The sequence below is a fragment of the Apis dorsata genome, unplaced genomic scaffold, assembly GCF_000469605.1.
Source record: "Apis dorsata unplaced genomic scaffold, Apis dorsata 1.3 scaffold_217, whole genome shotgun sequence".
Taxonomy (NCBI): domain Eukaryota; kingdom Metazoa; phylum Arthropoda; class Insecta; order Hymenoptera; family Apidae; genus Apis; species Apis dorsata.
The window spans coordinates 514,437-529,638 of record NW_006263500.1 but is presented as its reverse complement, the minus strand read 5'-3'; the positions used below and the strand labels follow the sequence as shown (position 1 = coordinate 529,638).

The following is a 15,202-nucleotide window of genomic DNA, read 5'->3' as shown; positions in this document are numbered from 1 at the left end:
AAGAGAGAAAGAGAGAGAGAGAGAGAGAGAGAGAGAGAGAGAGAGTGAGAGAGAGAAGAAAGAAGAGAGAAAGATTTCGACAATATTATAAAAATACAAGATTTATATTTTTATTTCAAAATAAAATATAATCTTAAAATAAAAAAAATTTTAATATATTAAAAAAAATAAAATAGTGTAATAAGAAAAATATAATTTGATACAATTTTATTTTGTAACAAAAAAAATGTTTTGAAATTATATCTAGAATAAGTAACTGTAAAATACAAAATAAAATATTTTAATAAATTTTATAAATTTGATATTGCCATAAATTTTTTACACATTTCATTAAAATAAAATAATTGTATAGTACACTCAGAAATTTATTCATATATGTAAGTATTTTTACAAGTCATGTACAATAGTTCTAATTAATGATTATTTTATATATATTCAAAATGTTTTCATACATGGAATAATTTAATTATTTTTAAATTTGCATTTTTTCTACGCGATTATTCTTGTACACATTAAAATGCAGTCTTGTGTTTTGGAGATGGAATATTCGACTAAAATCCTAAAGCATATAATTATTCTTATTTCAGTCAAGATTTATTTTTCTTAAATTGTTTTATTTTTATTCAAATGCTGATTTTGAAAAAACAGATTAAATTTTGGATATTAATATTAGATAATCTATAATTCATATTAGATTTTATAGATACATACCTTAGTTTTATAAAGATGTAAATTAAAATAAATTGGTAATGTACAAGAATATAGAATATTTCATCTTAATTCCAAATTTCATTAACTTTTATTCCAATCGTTATTAACATTTTATTATATTTATAATTTATTATTTTTTAATTTATTATCTTTACATTATACATACGAATTGCAAATACTATTAAAAGATCTACAAAGGGGAATGATAAATAAAGTTACACTATAATTATAAAAGTAAAAATATGTAGATTTTTAGTATATTACGTAAAGTATACTTACAAAATTAATTTTTAGGTATGCATAATGAACATTATACATACAATTAATATATACAAATATTTTAATTTGTTAACAACTCCAAAATAATCATGGCAAATATTGTTCTTAACTTTAATTTAGGAACAATTATTGCCATTTGTATGTAATAATTTATTAATACTGGCATATTTTTAAATCTTAATAACTTTCATTCATATTGCCAGTAACTTTACATTTATACTTGCAATATTTTACATTATTATTATTTATACATAATTAATAATTATCATGACAATATGACAATGTTTCATTTTAATAAACACTATTGAATTTTACACCTGTATTTAAGTACATGGATATAATAAAAAAAAAATTATAAAATCATATTAAACAATTATTAAATAAACTAATGAATTTATTTATAAATTTTGATCAAAAAATACAATTAAATATTTTAATATCTCTGGCATAAAATATTAATTCAATTGTTAAGAACAAAAAACAATATATTCATATAATTTAAACTTTCATAATTATAGTTTTAAAAATCAAAAATTTTCATTTTTCACATTATGTATTTTTTCAATATATTTTTTAATAAAAATCTTTATATCGCATTTTGATTTGTTTGTAAATTTCATATAAATTTAGTAATGTAAAAAAGTATATATATATATATATCTAATAATGCACATCAGAATCAAACTTACATAATTCTATTTGACTGGCAAATTGTACATTCAACTTTTATGTATAGATATAAATATTACTCTAGTAATATACATTTAAATTTATTTCCAATGGTGCTTTGGCAAATATATTTTCATAGCACCATAAAAAGTGCAATTTCATTGTGAAGCATTTAATTTTAGCTAATCTTTGTACTACTTCAATCTATTTATACTTCAACTATGAAATGCAAATATAATTCTTGTGTAAATTTTAATAATAATTTCAAATAAACGAAATTTTGCTAATTATAATAAATAAAAAATTTTTGTTTGCAATTTTTTAATATTATTCTAAATATTCAGTACTACAAAAGACAGTAGCATAATTCAGTCGTTTATCAAAATGAAATTAATAAAATTTTGTATTATTTTTTGATTGATAAATCAAATGATAATAAACTTTTATTCTTACAATTTGTACATCAATCTAGTGATCAATCTAAAGTGAAATTTTGAATCTCATACAAGTAATTAGTTATCTACATTTCCTTCATAGAAGGATTCACATTTTTCTAACAAACGTAGAACTGGATTTATGTTATAAGGAAACAAAGCTTTAGAAACTAATCTATCAATTGCTAAACGAAGTCTTATCAATATTGTCATGGTATCATCTAGTTCTCTTCCACAACAAGAAACAAATTCTGTCCAATTTCTTTTAACATATTTTAAAAATCGCAATAAGTATAATAAGAAACAAGTCTCATTACTAACAAGTAAATCTAATAAGACATCTGGATCATGTGATACAGCATGTATAAATTGTATAAAAGTTAAAGTTGGACTAAGCATATGACCAAGATCATTTTGTGGAGGTCCTCTATAAAATAAACCAACAGCTACATCTAAACAACATACCATGCCTTCAATCAAAAAATCATCTTGATCATGAAACATTTGTACAACCCATTGTGATAAAGGCATTTCAGGATGAAATGGCATTAAAGTTTTAACGCACTGGTCAAGTTGTCGTAAAACTTCTCTAATACTTCTTTCAATAACTGCCATATCAGCATCAAGATCTTCTGCTTCAGAACCCAAAGAAGAGTCACTAGAATCGCTACGTGTCTCTTTAACAGTCACAGCAACACTTTTTAAAACTAAAAGTATTATCTTTTGTAGAAGGGGACGATCACCTTCACCAGAACCTCCTCCAAATCTTCCAGAACCATATCTATATGGTAGGGCATCCAATAATCTCCAATCTTTAACAGCTCTTACAATCAAATGTGCAAGAGAACAAGGTTCATCTGGTAATACATCTTGTAATGCCAAAGTACTTCCATAACACAATACTTCATTAAATAATCCAAGAAGATGTCTCCAAATTACACCAGGAACATTGGCATTTAAAAGTACAACAAGGTTGTCTAATTGAGAATAAAAAAGTTTGGTATCAATAACAGATAAATTGGCTTTAACAGAAATAATAGATTCCCATAAATCAAGAAATGTAATAACAGCTGATTCATGTTGAGGTGTATATGAACTTAAAATAGCATCAAATTTTGATACTAATATAGTCCATTTAGATTCTAATGCTTTGACACACATTGCTTTTACTGGTGTACTGTCAAAACTTTCTGCATCTGAAATTGATATTGTATTACAATTTGATGGTGATACTATATTGTCTGTGTCCTCAAAAGGATGAATACTGCAGTCCTTGTGTTCCACAACTCTTTTTACAACATCCAATGTAAATAGCATTTGGCTTGGAGAATGAGTATTTACTAAAGATTGCGTTAATCTTTCTAACCATGCTGTGTCAATATTTTCTTTTGTTATAATAAAAAATGATGCAAGAACTCTGCTAGCCGCAAATGATATAAATTTATTTGTTGTACATGATAGGTCGATTATTTGATCTATAATGCTATGCTCGTTTCGCGCCAGCGCATCACAAACATCTACAACTCTTCTGCACATAACACCTCTAATGTTTTGTTTAATGGCTAAATCAAATAAAAGCTGTAAAGCACTTATGAATTCCAAAGTTTGATCAGGTTCCCATTCTGATAATAATGAAGATCTGAAAGTACCATCTGCAGCTTCCACTGTTGCACTAGTAAATGGTTTACGCAAACTACTTTCTGGTATATTACATAAGCATTGTGCCAATAGACTATTTTGTAATTGCTCAATATCTGATAATGTATCTTTTTCAATTTCATTGTTTTCAATACGTTGTTTTTTCTTTGCTGGCTCCTCCATTGTGTTATTAGGAGGACAATAATAAAAATGGAGCCATTTAGAAATATAGCCAACATCAGCTTATTATATATACAAAAATCATAAATATATCAGTAAATACAATATACCTATATTGACAAAATAAAAGATAATAAAGTAAATTTATTTAACGTACCAACTATTCAAATTATATTTATTTTATTTTATTATATTCTATTCTTCTTAAAAATATGAAAAAAAATTTGTAAATACAAAATAAAACTGTTATTGAAAGATAGATAATTTAAATGTTGTTTATTAAAGAATTTTTTATGAATTGCTATAATAATATCAAAATAAAAAAAGAAAATAATATTAAAACTTACGGAAGTTATTGATTTCTATTTTCAGTATTCTTTTAAAGTTACACCGTATTCTACTATTTTAACAGTGTAAATATATTATTGTTTGTGCTCGAAGAATTTCTTTTGACTAGGAAGTGACAGAGCACTCGACAACTTTGCTCTGTTGCCACGTATACGTGCTACCGAGTAAAAATAAGAAATACGGATTTATATTGTTTAGTCGTAAATGCATTCCAATTAAACAGTTCATATCTCACGTCGAGTGGTAAAATGTTAACTCGATAATGCATAAGACACGAATTCTTCGTGTTTATTACGCATTTTTCGGATGGCATCATGCAGAGCTGCGTAACACAGTAGCTCCTCCTCGCACATTCCACAATGTACTGAGTACGAATTATTATAATTACTTGAATAATAGCTTCTAAATTATTGTTAAACCTTATTAAATATTCTTTAAATATCTTTTTAAAAATTTTTCTTAATAAAAGTAACCAAAATCAAAAAGTCGTATAATAAATATACGAGATGATCGGCAACTCTGCATCGATTGCAGCGCTCAAAAATTTATATACATTCTTACTTATCATATAATTTCTATAATTTTATATAATGTAAAATTATAAATAAAAAATATTATATTTCATAATTATATCAATAAAAAAATTATGTAATTCTAATAAAAATTAAAAAGATTTTACTATAATATTATTAATATTCATTATTCTATCACGTATATATGCTTAAATTCATTATTTTATGATTATACTTACATTAAAAGATTTAAGATTCTTTTATTATTAAATTAAAATAAAATACATATTATTATCAAAAAAATTATTACAAAATATTAAAAAGTGTTTTTATATTAGAAAATAAAAGATCGCGTTCCAAAGATTTTGAAATTAAATTTTTAAATATGATTGGTCACAAATAATACCGATGTTATATCTTATAATATCAAATTTTTTATATTAAAAATAAAATTTTAAAAATTAAAAGATTTATATTTTTATTTTAGATACATATTTTTTTTAGATACAATTAGCTCATTAATTATTAACTTTATTTGTAAGAAATATTTATATTTAATTATAATTGTTATTGTTTATAAAAATATTTAAAAAAGAAAAACAAATTATATAAATAATTTGATAATTTCGATGTAATAAAATTATTATTATTAATTCATTTTATATTCTTCGATAAAAAATTTTCAAATAGTAAATCTATCTATATTCTGAGTTATCATAGGTATTTTCAATGACGTAGACTGCCATATTTTTTTCTATATGAGGCCTACTAGGGGGTCAACCAAATTGTTGGGGGTTTGGAGGTGGCCATGCAAGATGTTTTGTGATAAACGAATGGTGCGCATAATAAACAATTAAACCAATATTATAGCGTGACGCGTTGTTTCAGCAGATATGTTTGAATCATTTGAGCAAATAGTTCGAATCGACAAAGAAAAAGCCTTTCACTCAAAACATCTTTCTCACATGCGATAGGAATTTTACGTCACAAATTTGATCGGAATGAGAGTGTAGTGCCTCGACGAGGTTATACTAGAAATTGGGACAATGGGCTTAAATATTTATGTACGTTTCATTTTATAATTATTTCATTAAATAAGTACTGTATAGTTCTACTATACAGATACCGATTTCTTCTACAATACGAGTTGTCTTGGTGATTTTGTTGAACTCGTTAATCGCGAATGCGGTGCCCTACCCCGTTGCACTATTTTTGTCTATACGTTTTATTTACACGTATTTCTCTTGTTGCGTGTTTTCTTCGCCAAATATTTTGGCTATCTTTATAGCAGTTACGTAATTTCCGATGTGAGTAATTCCGGCACCATGGCCGATGATGAATTAAATGAAACTCGATTGTTTTACACATAGTGGTGTGTGGACATATATACCATGCTAAGTTAAAGGGAATTGATTTTTGACATTCTTTGCATAAGGATAAAAGAAGCTCAAAGCGTACTGATCATGTACCGATAACATGGTCGGAAAATGATTGCTGTATGGTTGTAAACAAAATTAATGTTTAAACAGTGAAAGTGAATCTATTTAGATATGTCTAGTGGAAATTATCTTTTTAAGGTAAATGAATATATATTTATATTTATTAAATATTATATTTTTAAATAATTTTTCTATATTTACAGATAAAAATATATTATAACATAAATTTTTTAAATATTTAAATATTTTATTTATAATATTATTTAATTTAAAAAATGATGTTTTAACTAAATAATAATTATGTATAATCAGATATTAATTTCAATAAATATTTCTATTGTATATTTTATATTTATGTTTAAAATATTTGTCAAATTATTAATATTCATATGATTATATTTATAATATGATATAATATGAATATGAAAAAAACTTATTCAATTAAATAAAAAAGAAGAGAGATTTAATTAAATAACAAATATGTTATAATATTTGTTTTATATATGTTATAATATGTATTCATTTTATTAATTTCAATTAAAACAAAAAATATATAATATAATTATTAATATAATTATTATATATTAAATGTTATATAAAAATTTGATATTTTAGGATAGACATCACATCATAATGTGGTGGTTTGAGATATTATTGAATAATATTATTAAAAATGACAGAAATAGTGTCCAAAAATTTTGGTAAAGGACAACTTATGCGAAAAAGAGACATGTCAGATTCGTCGCAGCATCAATATAATCAACCTCCTCCTGATATTATGCCAAAGGGACTTGCAATCAATGGTATATTTTCAAATATATAAAAAATGATTTTATAATATATATATATTATAGATAAAAAAATATTGAGAGAATTAAATAAAATTGTTTTTATAGGCATAGGAGGAAGGTTACGCCAATTAGAATCTCTTTTTATTGGTGGTCCTGTTCAAGGAGAAGGAAGAATAGGACATACATTTTCTATTGAGACACTTATTGATATTTTACTTGTCTTATATGATGAATGTTGTAATTCTTCCTTAAGGCGTGAAAAGACTGTCTCAGATTTTATTGAATTTGGTACATTATATATACATAACATATTTTGAAAGAATAATAAATTTCTTGTTAATAAAATTTATGTTTTTATAGTAAAACCAGTGGCTACTTGCATAAAGAGTTTGCAATTGGCACGAGAAGATTTTGAAATAGTAAAAGTTATTGGTAGAGGTGCATTTGGTGAAGTATGTGTTGTGAGAATGCGTGGTTCAGATAAAGTATTTGCAATGAAAATTTTGAATAAATGGGAAATGTTAAAGCGTGCAGAAACTGCATACTTTAGAGAAGAGAGAGATGTATTGGTATATGGTGATCGTAGATGGATCACAAATCTTCATTATGCCTTTCAAGATGACAATAATTTGGTAATATTTATATAAACATTATTAATAAAAATTATTAATATTTATAAATTTAAAAATATCTTTTAAATAATCATATGCAGTACTTGGTCATGGATTATTACTGTGGTGGAGATTTGTTAACACTGTTGAGCAAATTTGAAGATCGCCTTCCTGAAGATATGGCACGTTTTTATATAGCTGAAATGGTTCTGGCTATTGGGTCCATACATGATTTACGTTATGTACACCGTGATATTAAACCTGATAATGTTTTATTAGATGCAAATGGTCATATTAGATTAGCAGATTTCGGATCTTGTTTACGATTATTTGAAGATGGAACTGCACAAAGTAATGTTGCTGTTGGTACACCAGATTATATTTCTCCAGAAATCTTAAGGGTAAAATTATATTTTTATATTATTTTTAAACATTATTTTTATAATTTCTATATTATATAATATTAATTAATCTTTTACCAATTATATAAATGTTAAAAAAAATGTTAAAATTCTTAGGCAATGGAAGATGGACAAGGACAATATGGACCTGAATGTGATTGGTGGTCTTTAGGAGTATGTATGTATGAAATGTTATATGGAGAAACACCTTTCTATGCAGAATCTCTAGTCGAAACTTATGGAAAAATTATGAACCATAAGGTTATTAAATAATTTAAACTATTTATAATGCAATAATATAATAATAATATTTATAGTAATGATCTTAATTATTATATGTATATATTAAATATTCTAATATATATTTTATTTAATTTCAGAATTGCTTTGACTTTCCAGCAGATGATATATATGAAGTTTCTGAAGAAGCTAAAGATTTAATGAGAAAATTAATATGTAGTTCGGAATTTAGATTAGGTCAAAATGGAATTGACGATTTTAAGGTATTAATATATTTAATACAAATATATATATATTATAGTAATTAAGATATTTAATATAAATATATAATATTAATAAATTATTTAAAAATATAATATGATAATAATAAATAAAAAATTACATTTCATAAAATATTTAGTACTAATAATAAGACTCATAATTATTTATGATTATATAATTATTTATTAATTAAAAACAGAAACATCCATGGTTTGAAGGAGTAAATTGGGATACTCTTAGAGACAGTACTGCACCTTATATTCCTGAAGTTTCTTCACCAACTGATACATCAAATTTTGATGTTGATGATACAGATGTTCGTAGTTCTGATGCTGTTCCACCAGCAGCAAATTCTGCGTTTTCTGCATTACATTTACCATTTGTTGGTTTTACTTTTACTCAAGGAAGGCAAGTAAAATTTATTATTTTTTTATATTTATTATAAAAAAGAAGTATTTGATATAATTTTATATATTTATAAATTGTAAATTAACAGTTGCATATCAGATCTTGGTTGTTTATCTGCTATAACTCAGAAAGATAAACGTATGCAAATGCTAGAGGAAGAAAATGCACAACTAATACAAACACTTGATGATTTAAAAAAACAAATTAATATGAATCATTCTTCTCCTGGTATATCACCAGATTCTAATAATGCAACAAGAAAACTTCAGGATGAAATAAATACACTTACTAAACGCAACTGTGGTATATATATATATTTTTTTTTAATATTATTATAAATATATGAATGATTAATATTGTTATTGTTTTATACTTATATTTTTAGAATTGGAATCACAATTAAAATCCATGGAAATTCCCCGTGAATTACGTAATTTAGATAACGGTGATATAACAAAATTACGAGAATTAGAAAAATTAGTACGTTCTCTTCGATTAGAAAAAGAAGAAGCTATTAAAGATAAATTAGATGCACAAGAAAAACTTAAACTTCAAGATAAAGAATTAAAAGATGCATTAACACAACGTAAACTAGCAATGGCTGAATATACTGAAGTTACAGATAAATTATCCGAATTAAGACAACAGAAACAAAAATTATCTAGACAAGTTAGAGATAAAGAAGAAGAATTAGAAGTTGTAATGCAAAAAGTTGATAGTTTGCGACATGATATTAGAAAAGCTGAAAAGTTACGAAGAGAATTAGAAAATCGAGTCGAAGAAGCTATGGCTGAAACAAGTAAAGAAAGAAAATTAAGAGAACGTAGTGAAGAATATTGTAAGCAAATGCAAGAAGAAACAGAAAAAATTAGACAAAGATCTATGGGAAATGATGCAGGTGCAAATCATGCATTAGCAACACAAGAGATTAATAGGTTAAAAGCAGAAGTTGAAAAACTTGAAGTTCAATACAATGAAAATTTAAATCAACAGCAAAGTAGGTTCAATCTTGAAATTCGTAGTCTTCAAGAACAATTACATGAAACTGAAACAAGGAGAGATTTGCTGGAAAGAGAAGTTCAATTAACGAAAGAAAAATTAGATACTGCAAGATTAGAAAATATTACTGATAGCGAGGAAACTATAAACGAATTAAATAGACGTCATGAAAGAGAAAAAATTATGCTAGTCGAAGAAAATAAAAAACTTATGTTAGAACTTAACACTCTTACTGATAGTGTTAACAGAATACAAGGTGAAAGGCGACAATTAGAAGAAGAATATGAAGAATTAAGAAATAAAAAGGAAGCCATTGCACAATGGGAAGCTCAGATTACTGAAATTATTCAATGGGTATCTGATGAAAAAGATGCTAGAGGATATTTGCAGGTTTGTTTTTTTTTAGAAAGTGTATTTTTTTAATTACATGTATTGAAAATTATTTAGTTATATATTAAAAAAATTTTAGGCATTAGCTACGAAAATGACTGAAGAATTAGAATTTCTAAAACATTCTGGTGGTGTGGGTGGTGTAGGAAGTGGATCTACAATGGCGGATAAAAATTGGCGAAATCGTAGATCACAGAAACTTGATAAAATGGAACTTTTGAATTTACAAAGTTCTTTACAAAGCGAAATACAAGCTAAACAAGCAATATCTGAAGAGCTTACAAAAACGCGTTCAGATTTAATTGCTGCTCAAAAGTAATTATCTTTAAAACAAATTTTGATAATAAAAATTAATGTAATAGTAATAACAAATTAATAATATAATAAAATTTTTTGTTTAATTATTATTAATATAATTTAATAATTCTATATCATTATTTATTTAGGGAATTAAGAGACTTTAGACAACGATTCGATACACTCACACATGAAATAAAACGTAAAGAAATGCAAATAAAAGAATTACAAGCAAGGCTTGACACAGGTGATGGCTGTAAGTATATTTCATTTAATACAAAAACAAATTTCTTAAAAATCTTATTGTTACGTTTTTATAAAAATTCTGTATCAACTATTATTATACAAACTGCTGCAATACATGCTATGTATGTAATTTGTAAATCTTTTAATCTTTCTTATACAGTGTTTAGACGATAATATATTTATTCATTGTTTTATTTTGCAAACTTATTGTTCTTGTTTATTCTAAGTTCTTTGTGGCACGAATTATATTTTAAATATAATTAAATGTTGATAATAAATAGGTGCAGAATTTTATTTATTTATTAGATAAATAGATATATATTTATATATTGGATATATAATATAATATGTGATTTAAATACCAAAAATGTTTTTATATAAATGTGTTTTTTAGTAATTCAATTTGCATGCATATAGTAAAAATCAAATATAATTAAAAATTGTTATAAAATATATAACAGGAATCATATATAGCATTCATACTTCTATCAACATAAAATTTTAAAATTTGCTTATTAACTCTTTTTTTTCTAATAAAAATAAATATCAATTAACATAAATAATAAAAGTTTGTTGTGAAGATGCATGGATGAAATACATGATTCTTTATAGTTGCATATTTATGCATAAATTTATAATTATGTAGAATGTTTCTTATATTATAACTAAAATTACAAGCCATTATAAAGCTATAACTATGATTTAATAGTTTTTTTCAATTTTAATAGAAAAATATAAAAATTTTAATATATAATTAAATATTATTTATTTTTGTACATAATTTGCATTAGTTTAATTAATGGCTTGATATTAAATTGTATGAGTCAGTGTGTGATTATCTTTTTCATTTTCTTAATATTTTTTATAAATGTTAGAAGTTTTGGTGTGTATTTCTAAATTTATATTTAAATGTACTTTAAAACATAATTATAAATATAAATATAATGCATACAGATATATAATTAAAAATATGAATTTTTTTTAACAATGTCATAAAAAATTGAATATACTTTCAAAATATGTTAAATTTGATAAATATTATATACAAATATGAATTGAGTATGTATATTCTCTTTTTAAATTATTATTGATTTATTTTGTTTTAATATTTTATTTTATATAAGATATTTTATATTGTATATGATATACTTAAGAATTTCTATATTTATAATTGATATAAATCTATTGCCAATACTTATTTTACCAATAATAGAGATCGTTACTATTTGGATACCTATCCAGCATAGTAATTCGGTTCTCCGGTACGGTATGCGATTCTGATTTCTAGACTACAAAGTACCTCTGTTTATTGGCGTAACGAGCTGTGTCTGGGGCCTCTTGTTGCTCATCTTCAAACTGTATTTGTGACAGCTGTCCTATCCAGCAAAACGTCAAGAAAATCTCCAAACATCGTTAGCACCAAATCCCAACGCATCATCGTACATCAGCCATCGTCACCCCTACCAGTAATGCGTGCTCCCCGCGTCACGACATGTCGCTTATTAACTAGATTCGTTCCCGTCAACACATTCATCAGTCAGAATGCCGTCGACATCATATCGCCACCTGGTAAATGAAGTGGCAACAAAACGCGATTTTGATTGACTAGTCAACTGGGATGCTAATTACAAAACATAGTGCTATGTTTTTTTAATAGATAATATTATGTAATATTATATTTAATATATATTGAAATATTTTCTTATAATGTAATATTGTAAAACATTAAATGTTTTTTTTTTTTTTTTTTTTTTTTTTTTTTAAAAAAAAAAAAAAAAAAATTTTTTTTTTTTTTTTTTTGAAAAAAAAAAAAAAAAATTTTTTTTTTTTTTTTTTTGAAAAAAAAAAAAAAAAATTTTTTTTTTTTTTTTTTTGAAAAAAAAAAAAAAAAATTTTTTTTTTTTTTTTTTTGAAAAAAAAAAAAAAAAATTTTTTTTTTTTTTTTTTTGAAAAAAAAAAAAAAAAATTTTTTTTTTTTTTTTTTTGAAAAAAAAAAAAAAAAATTTTTTTTTTTTTTTTTTTGAAAAAAAATAAGATACATTACTTTTATTTAAAACATAGCTCTGTGTTAAGTTTAGAGATAATGTCAATTATCTTGAAAATCTATTATGTGTTTCCTGTTATGTTGAAAATAATCATTTCTTGATTAAGAATAGTGTTAGTAGTCTTTCATCATTTTAGGTGATGGTTGTCCTTTGTTAATTTTAGTAGCTGATAATCAGTTTTGTAATTAAATGATTAACAGGTATGTTGTGTCTAAATGTTTTCGCCTTTAGATTGTTTGATTGATTGATTTTTTGATATATTTTACTACATGCTTGCTATTCTTGCTGATGAACAATCATTTTATCTGCATAATAATGATTACTATTTTAACAAATTTGTGTGGTGCGAATTGGAGTGCAGTGATTATATTAAAATATTGAAAAAAAAATATTATAAAATTTATATTGATTTTTTATAAAGAAAAATATCTATTTTCTAGAAAAAAACATAATTTTTTACTTTTATATTTTTTATATCTTAATAATTATAGATAAAAATATTACAGATATTTCTGTTTTTAATAATTTAACATTAAAAATAATTTCAACATTCTATAATTAAAATATTTTTTATATTAATTTTATTATATTAATTTATAATATAATCTTTTTATATTTTAGTTTTAGAACGTCCTACATCTCAAATGTCATATTTGGAACATTTTTTGAAAGAAACCGCAAGTAGTACACGTCATGGAAGTGCAGATAGTGTGGAAGCTGATATTGAGGATAATCGTGCACCGAGTATTTCCAGTAGTAAAAGCAATTTATCTGAACTTAGTATTGTAAGTATAATTATAAATAAAATTAAATATTTTTTGAAATTTAATATATATCAAATTTTAGGATCCAACATCACCATTATCCCATGAACTTCTCAATAAATCATCAACATCTCATGGACAAACCAATATTCAACCAAAACCAAAATCTCATCAATTTTTAGTAAGAACATTTTCAACACCTACAAAATGTAATCATTGTACTTCACTGATGGTAGGTTTAACGAGACAAGGAGTAGTATGTGAAGTATGTGGTTTTGCATGTCATATGCCTTGTTGTGATAAAGTTCCACCAATGTGCCCAGTACCACATGATCAAAGTAAGTTTTTTAGGAAATCATTTCATATAATTCAAATATTTGAAGAAATTTTTTAATTTGAAAAAATTTAATACTTTAAATACATAAAAAGGTGATAATAAATAATTTTTTTCAGCAAAACGACCATTAGGTATTGATCCTACACGAGGAATAGGTACAGCATATGAAGGATATGTTAAAGTGCCAAAAATGGGTGGAGTAAAAAAGGGTTGGGTTCGTCAATTCGTGGTGGTTTGCGATTTTAAATTATTTCTTTATGATATTTCACCAGATCGTAATGCATTACCATCTGTTTATGTGTCTCAAGTCTTGGATATGCGTGATGAAGAATTTAGCGTTAGTTCCGTTCGAGATTCAGATGTCATACATGCTACAAAAAAAGATATTCCATGCATATTTAGGGTAATTTCTAAAATGTTTCATTATCATTTTTTAATATATTATTTTCTTTATGACTTATTTTTATTTCATATTTTTTTAGATAACAACATCTCTGTTAGAACCACCTGGTTTAAGAAATCATACGTTAATGCTTGCAGACACTGAAAGTGAAAAAACAAAATGGGTAGTTGCTTTAAGTGAATTGCATAGAATACTAAAAAAAAATAATCTTCCTAATACAACGGTAAATACATTACAACAATATATATATTTATTATATTAGAAAAATATCGATTAATTAATCGATAATAATAAAATTTATCAATGATTTTATTATTTTTTATTTTGTAGATTTTTAGAGCAAAAGAATTATTAGATAATACATTGGCGCTCATTAAAAATGTGATGTCAGGAACTATTATTGATCCAGATCGTCTAGTCATTGGTACAGAAGAAGGTCTCTTCTGTTTAGATTTAGATCGTAGCGGTATGTTTTATTTTATATATATATATATATATATATATATAAAAGAATTATATTATTATAATTAATTTGTATGTTATATTTAAAAGAAATTGCAAGAGTAGGGGAAGGCAAGAAAATATATTTACTGGAATATGTAACAGAAGAACAATTAATAGTAGTTTTAAGTGGAAAACAACGTCATGTACGGCTGGTTCCAGTACGTGCATTAGATGGAGATGAAGTTGAATGGATTAAAGTTGCAGAAACTAAAGGATGCATAACTTTAACGACAGGCATAGTCCGTCGAAGTCCATTAACTTATTGTTTGTGTGTTGCCATAAAGAAACAAGTAAG

General features: G+C 24.5%; 2 protein-coding genes and 1 long non-coding RNA gene across 6 annotated transcripts in view; 1 reads left to right on the top strand and 2 right to left on the bottom strand.

The window, feature by feature from the left end:
• Nucleotides 1–344: 344 nt before the first annotated feature.
• LOC116185558 lies at nt 345–765 on the bottom strand. Its single transcript, XR_004150401.1, has 2 exons — nt 712–765; nt 345–559 (listed from the first exon to the last, which is right to left on the bottom strand). It is a non-coding gene; the product is annotated as an uncharacterized LOC116185558 (long non-coding RNA).
• Nucleotides 766–1,033: 268 nt separating this feature from the next.
• On the bottom strand, nt 1,034–4,733 carry LOC102678208 (protein lines). Its single transcript, XM_006615194.2, has 2 exons — nt 4,259–4,733; nt 1,034–4,021 (listed from the first exon to the last, which is right to left on the bottom strand). Exon 2 carries the CDS (start codon nt 3,912–3,914, stop codon nt 2,172–2,174), a length of 1,743 nt encoding a protein of 580 aa, XP_006615257.1. The 5' UTR covers nt 3,915–4,021; nt 4,259–4,733; the 3' UTR covers nt 1,034–2,171.
• A 785-nt stretch (nt 4,734–5,518) lies between these two features.
• LOC102676820 (serine/threonine-protein kinase Genghis Khan) overlaps nt 5,519–15,202 on the top strand; it is a 12,828-nt gene continuing 3,144 nt past the window's right edge. For 2 of the 4 annotated variants that reach the window (XM_031510260.1, XM_031510259.1), the window contains exons 1-17: nt 6,884–7,013; nt 7,107–7,289; nt 7,362–7,633; nt 7,714–8,013; nt 8,131–8,274; nt 8,394–8,516; nt 8,714–8,922; nt 9,011–9,225; nt 9,308–10,311; nt 10,391–10,626; nt 10,758–10,864; nt 13,521–13,684; nt 13,746–14,001; nt 14,117–14,403; nt 14,483–14,626; nt 14,734–14,869; nt 14,956–15,197. In XM_031510260.1, the coding sequence (XP_031366120.1) occupies nt 6,884–7,013; nt 7,107–7,289; nt 7,362–7,633; nt 7,714–8,013; nt 8,131–8,274; nt 8,394–8,516; nt 8,714–8,922; nt 9,011–9,225; nt 9,308–10,311; nt 10,391–10,626; nt 10,758–10,864; nt 13,521–13,684; nt 13,746–14,001; nt 14,117–14,403; nt 14,483–14,626; nt 14,734–14,869; nt 14,956–15,197 (4,152 nt within the window). Of the gene's footprint in view, nt 6,349–6,825; nt 7,014–7,106; nt 7,290–7,361; nt 7,634–7,713; nt 8,014–8,130; nt 8,275–8,393; nt 8,517–8,713; nt 8,923–9,010; nt 9,226–9,307; nt 10,312–10,390; nt 10,627–10,757; nt 10,871–12,120; nt 12,424–13,520; nt 13,685–13,745; nt 14,002–14,116; nt 14,404–14,482; nt 14,627–14,733; nt 14,870–14,955; nt 15,198–15,202 lie in introns of those variants that run through there. The other 2 variants (XM_031510261.1, XM_006615183.2) reach the window with 2 other exon arrangements.

Bases quoted from the DNA above. Each gene is read 5' to 3' on its own strand.
- LOC102678208 (XM_006615194.2), bottom strand. From the start codon at position 3,914: ATGGAGGAGCCAGCAAAGAAAAAACAACGTATTGAAAACAATGAAATT.